Consider the following 5,341-nt stretch of genomic DNA (forward strand, 5'->3'; position numbering starts at 1 on the left):
CCCGGGCGCCGGCGGTCAGATGACCCAAGCGTGGAAGGCCGGGACCCCCGAGCCTCCCGGGACTCGCTTCGAGGCGGGATGGCCGAGCTAGCGGCGCTAGGACCCCTGGGCAGAGCCTCCGGGAAGGGAGTCGGTGGGCGGAGGACAATACCTTACATGGTACACCACCCCACCGCCCCCGGCGGTCACCATCTGAGTCCGCTGCCCAAAATAGCCCCCGGCGCCCGCCGGTCTGCCCCATGGCCGGGAGATGGCTGCTGTCTCCGACCCCGTGGGGCTGGGTGCTCCGTGGGGACCGGCGCGCCCCGAGCCCCCTCCCACCCGCTTCCACCCAGTGCACGGTGCCAACATCCGCGTGGACCTCTCCGGGACGCGGGCCACACGCGTGGAGAGCTTCGCCCACGGTGTGTGCTTCAGTCGCGAGCCGCTGGCCCCCGGCCAGGTGTTCCTGGTGGAGATCGAGGAGAAAGAGCTGGGCTGGTGCGGGCACCTGCGCCTCGGCCTGACCGCGCTGGACCCCGCCAGTCTGGCCGCCGTGCCGGAGTTTTCGCTACCCGACCTGGTCAGCCTTGGGCACACCTGGGTCTTCGCCATCACGCGCCATCATAACCGCGTGCCCCGGGAGGGCCGGCCGGAGGCAGAGGCCCTGGCCCCGAGTCGCCCCCCAGCCCTCCTGGTGGAACCCTATCTCTGCATCGAGCAGTTTCGTATTCCCCGCGATCGCCTGGTCGGCCGCAGCCGGCCGGGTTTGTACAGTCACCTCTTGGATCAGCTCTATGAGCTGAATGTGCTGCCTCCGACCGCGCGCCGCAGCCGCCTGGGTGTTCTCTTCTGCCCGCGCCCGGACGGCACGGCTGACATGCATATCGTCATCAACGGCGAGGACATGGGCCCCAGCGCCCGGGGGCTGCCAGCCACCCAGCCCCTCTACACGGTAGTGGACGTCTTCGCCTCCACCAAGAGCGTGCGCTTGATCCAGCTGGAGTATGGCTGTAGGTATCCCATCCTCTGGGCAGCGACCCCTCCTGGCCCTCAGTGGGGACAGGAACCTGCTAGGACTTCTGAACCAGCTGGCAAGGCCTTGGTCTGTCCAGCGTTGCTTTAGAAGCTGGGGAACCTGGGACTTCCCTGGTGGTCCAGTGGCTAGGACTCCTTGGGCCCAATGCAGGGGACTGGGATTCCATCCCTGGTCAGGGAACTGGATCCCACGTGCCACAGCTAGGAGTTTGCGTGCTGCAACTAAGACCTGGCACAGCCAAATAAATACATAAATATTAAAAAAAAAAAAAAAAAGGTGGAGGGGGGTTTCTGACTTCAGATTCTGCCTCTGCCTGTGGCCTTGGACAAGTCAGTTCCCCTGGCTTTGGGCCTCAATTTACCCACCTTGGCTGTGATCGATTAGGATGTCCTCTAAATCCTCTTTCTAGCTTTGCCAATTATTTTCTGTATTAACCTAGGGCATGAATTCTAAACCAATTTTAGATTTTGGTCCTCTGAGAATTATGTCTATTAGACAAATACTCATCAATTTGAGTATACAGAGTTTAAAGGCATCACCTCTCAACTCCTGAGAGCTTCTGAATCCTGAGGTCTGGTTCATGATAGCACCATTAAGCCCTTTATTTATACATCTGAGCGTGTGTGTGCGTGTGCACCCAGTCGCCTCTGACTCTTTGCGACCCTATGGACCGCAGCCCACCAGGCTTCTCTGTCCATGGGATTTTCCAGGCAAGAATACTGGAGTGGGTTGCCATGCCTTCCTCCAGGGGATCTTCCTGACCCAGGGATGGAACCTACAGCTTCTGCAGTTCCTGCGTTGGCAAGTGGATTCTTTACCACTGAACCGCCTGGGAATCCGTACATCCGAATTCACATTTTATGATTTCAGTAGACGAGAACCCTCTCTGTGCCAGGTCTGTGCTGGAGGCTGGGGTTGCGCAGGTTTATCAGACACTACCCCTGCCCCCAGAAGCTGCTAAGGGAGGGGAAGGGAGCAGGGTGATGTTATCAAGGAGACAGAGCTGCAGTGTTGGGGAAGTGCTGTGCAGAAGGTGCTTATCGCAATCATGTAAACAGCCCCTAGCCAGAGAGTGAAGGGACCAAGACCTAGATCTGGGTTCCGGCCTCAGCTTCCCCGCTGCCCCCCCCACCCCCGGTTGCTTTTGCCTTAGACAGCCTTCTCTCCACAGTGCCGTCGCTGCAGACCCTGTGCCGCCTGGTGATCCAGAGGAGTGTGGTGCACCGGTTGGCCATTGATGGGCTCCACTTGCCCAAAGGACTTAAGGATTTCTGCAAGTATGAGTGAAGGCCTGCATCGCCCTGGAGCAGGGCCATGCATCCTGGCCCCAGAGGTGTGCCTGCCCTGAAGCTGGCCATGCTGCTGCCAGCCAGGACGGAAATAAACACAGCCGATGTTGCCACTGATCCTTGGAGGGTCTCCTTGCCCCTGAAGTCTGTGAGGGGCATTTCTTTTAGAATCACTGGGGCTCAGCAGGGCAGGTGAGAGAAAGAGAGCATTTCGACATCACCTAGACCAGTGACTCCTAGCCTGACTACTCGTGATCTAAGATAGATTGCCAGTGCTCCAGGCCCTGTCTCCAGAGATTCTCATTTGATTTGTCAAAGGACATTGTTTTTGCAAAAGTTCCCCTTGAGATACTAAGGAATAGCCAGGGTTAAGAAGCATTTCCCTCAAACTTTTCAAACATTTCACTGTATTTTCAAATAATATTTGAAAAATACTGCTAACTGGGTCTGACCCTGGGATTCTGATTTAGTTAACCCCAGAATAAGGCTGAGTATCAGGATTTCTAAAAGCTTCCAAGAGAATCCAAGAGAATCTAACGTGCAGCCTGGGGTGAGAACCAATGCCCTAGACCAACTACATCATTTCACAGATGGGAAGTGGAAGCCCAGAGATGGGAATGTGTTTGTCCAAGGACACACAGCAAATGAATGAATTCCTCCTCACACACTACAGGGCACAAAGCACCTGACTCCTTTGTCATCTCTGATCATTTCTTCCATACAAATGATCTCATTTGAACCTTCATAACTTCTGGTGAAGTAGTGGGCAGTCATTTCCCCCATCTTACAGATGAGGATATCAAGGAACAGAACTGTCCAGGTGACTTGCCCAAGGTAAAGGCAAGAACCTAGAATGCCCAGTTCCTGGTCCAGCACTCTTTTAGCGCCATCCATGTGCAGATTCTAGAATGAACAGATCAATCCTGTGAGGTGGGTTCCAGGTGTAAAAGGGAAGGACTATGAGGGGACTTCCCTGGTGGCTCAGAGGTTAAAGCGTCTGCCCCCAATGTGGGAGACCTGGGTTCGATCCCTGGGTCGGGAAGATCCCCTGGAGAAGGAAATGGTAACCCACTCCAGTATTCTTGCCTGGAGAATCCCATGGATGGAGAAGCCTGGTAGGCTACAGTCCACGGGGTCGTAAAGAGTCGGACATGACTGAGCGACTTCACTATACTATGACTATGAGGTGACATTCTAGAAGGGTGGAGAAGGTAGGACAGGAGGCAGATGACTGTTCCCTCACAAACGGGGGCTTTGGGGCAGCCATGTCCTATTTCATGTCTCCACAGACTCAGCCAGGTCTTCCATCTTCTGGCCAAGGTGAGGGGGCTCTTGGAACTGGGGGGTATACAACTTCCTGAAAACCTGAGTCCTGCTCTGGGGAGGTGGCGGTTCTACTGGGCATTTTTGGGCTTGCCCTGGAGTCAGTTCTCTTTGAAGAAAGCCATTACCAAAGTCCTTGCCAAGAGCCAACCACTTGTTCATTCATTCCACAAACACGGCTCCATCACCTACCTGCATTAGGGACTGATTTGGGGTGTGGATATGAGTAAAACCCAGTTCCCAACCACCAGACTGCCCTCTTGGGTTGGTCTTAATTGCTCCCGATCCCAGTGCTCTGCTCCTATGCCCTGCCCCTCAGGGCCTCCTCCTCCAAGACCAAGAATAACACTCCATCCCATTCCTGTCTCTGCAGGTGGGGCCGCTTCTCCGGGCTCATCTCTTGGCCTCTATAGTCCTATAGAGCCAGGGGTGGTAGCCTCTGGTGGACAAGGCCCACTGAGCCAGAAAGCTGAGCAGGTGACACCTGTTGCCCAGGCCTGGGGCCCGGCCCCTGGGGGCACTGGCTGGGAGCTACCGAGGCAGGAGTACAACTGGTACTGCCACAAATTCCCCGCCGCGAGGCAGCCGGAGAACCTGGGCCGGGAGGATGGCTGCTCCAGAAGCAGAGCCCCCCAGCTGGGTGGCCCCAGCAGGCCTGCGCCCCTGCTGCTGTGTGGGCTGTCACCTGGGGCTCCGCTGATGCCCGCCGAAGCAGGGGGGAAGGAGGCCACCTCCCAGCCCGACATCTGCATCCTGACCTTGGCCATGATGATTGCTGGCATCCCCACCGTGCCCGTCCCAGGCCTGCGGGAGGAGGACCTGATCCGGGCGGCTCAAGCTTTCATGATGGCCCATCCGGAGCCGGAGGGGGCTGTGGAGGGGGCCCAGTGGGTGCAGGCGCAGACCCACATAGCCTCTGGGCCAATGGCCTTAGCAAGATCCCGGAGGGGCCAGCCTCCTGGCTCCTACTTGTAGCTGGATGAAATAGCACCAGACACAGAGGGTGGCTTCTCTGTATGGTTTTTGGGCAGGCAGGGTTGGTGGTGCCTATGGCAGGGACTGGAATAAGGTGGTGGTCTGAGCCACTCTGACAAATACTGACCCATTCAGGGCCCAGACTCCAGGAAGTTCCAAGAAACCATTAAGCTGGGAGATGGGTCTTTGATCAGAGTGGTTACAATGAGAATTACTGAGGTAGGCGGCCCTGCTTGGAGAGTGGAGGCTTCTTTTGTACCGTTTTGGTATTCCCATCAGAATTCTTGGGCAAAGCCCTAGGCAACGTGCACTTTTCTCCTGCCTTTTGTTTCTCACTCTGCTGAGGGCAGGTGATGAGACCACAGGCAAGGAAGGAACATTAACTCTTATTTGAGCACCCACTGGGAATCAGCCCATCACATTCCCATTCTCCTCTCATCTTACCAGTGCTCTGGGAAAGCTCCATTTTTACAGGTGAATGAATTGTGGCTTAGAGAGGTGACTCGCCTCAAGTCCCAGGACAAGTAAAAGGCAGCACCAGGCCTCAGAAAACAGGGAAGAAACCAGAATTTGCAACGTAATGGCAGACTCTATAGAGTCTAGTCGTTCTATAGTATTGGGGTGGCTAAAAAGGTCGTTTGGGTTTTTCCAAACATCTCACAGAAAAACCCAAACATTTTGGCCAACCCAGTATTTCCTAAACTTCCTTCTATGAGACAAAAAACTAGACAAGTGC

At 55.7% G+C, this 5,341-nt stretch overlaps 2 protein-coding genes across 2 annotated transcripts; both read left to right on the plus strand.

The window, feature by feature from the left end:
- Window positions 1–247: 247 nt before the first annotated feature.
- On the plus strand, window positions 248–2,424 carry NEURL2 (neuralized E3 ubiquitin protein ligase 2). Its single transcript, XM_006051366.4, has 2 exons — window positions 248–992; window positions 2,190–2,424. Exons 1-2 carry the CDS (start codon window positions 251–253, stop codon window positions 2,303–2,305), a joined length of 858 nt encoding a protein of 285 aa, XP_006051428.2. The 5' UTR covers window positions 248–250; the 3' UTR covers window positions 2,306–2,424.
- A 140-nt stretch (window positions 2,425–2,564) lies between these two features.
- On the plus strand, window positions 2,565–5,196 carry SPATA25 (spermatogenesis associated 25). Its single transcript, XM_006051359.4, has 2 exons — window positions 2,565–3,627; window positions 4,004–5,196. Exons 1-2 carry the CDS (start codon window positions 3,573–3,575, stop codon window positions 4,603–4,605), a joined length of 657 nt encoding a protein of 218 aa, XP_006051421.3. The 5' UTR covers window positions 2,565–3,572; the 3' UTR covers window positions 4,606–5,196.
- Window positions 5,197–5,341: the final 145 nt, after the last annotated feature.

This window comes from Bubalus bubalis, chromosome 14, assembly GCF_019923935.1.
Source record: "Bubalus bubalis isolate 160015118507 breed Murrah chromosome 14, NDDB_SH_1, whole genome shotgun sequence".
In the NCBI taxonomy this organism is placed as follows: Eukaryota; Metazoa; Chordata; class Mammalia; order Artiodactyla; family Bovidae; genus Bubalus; species Bubalus bubalis.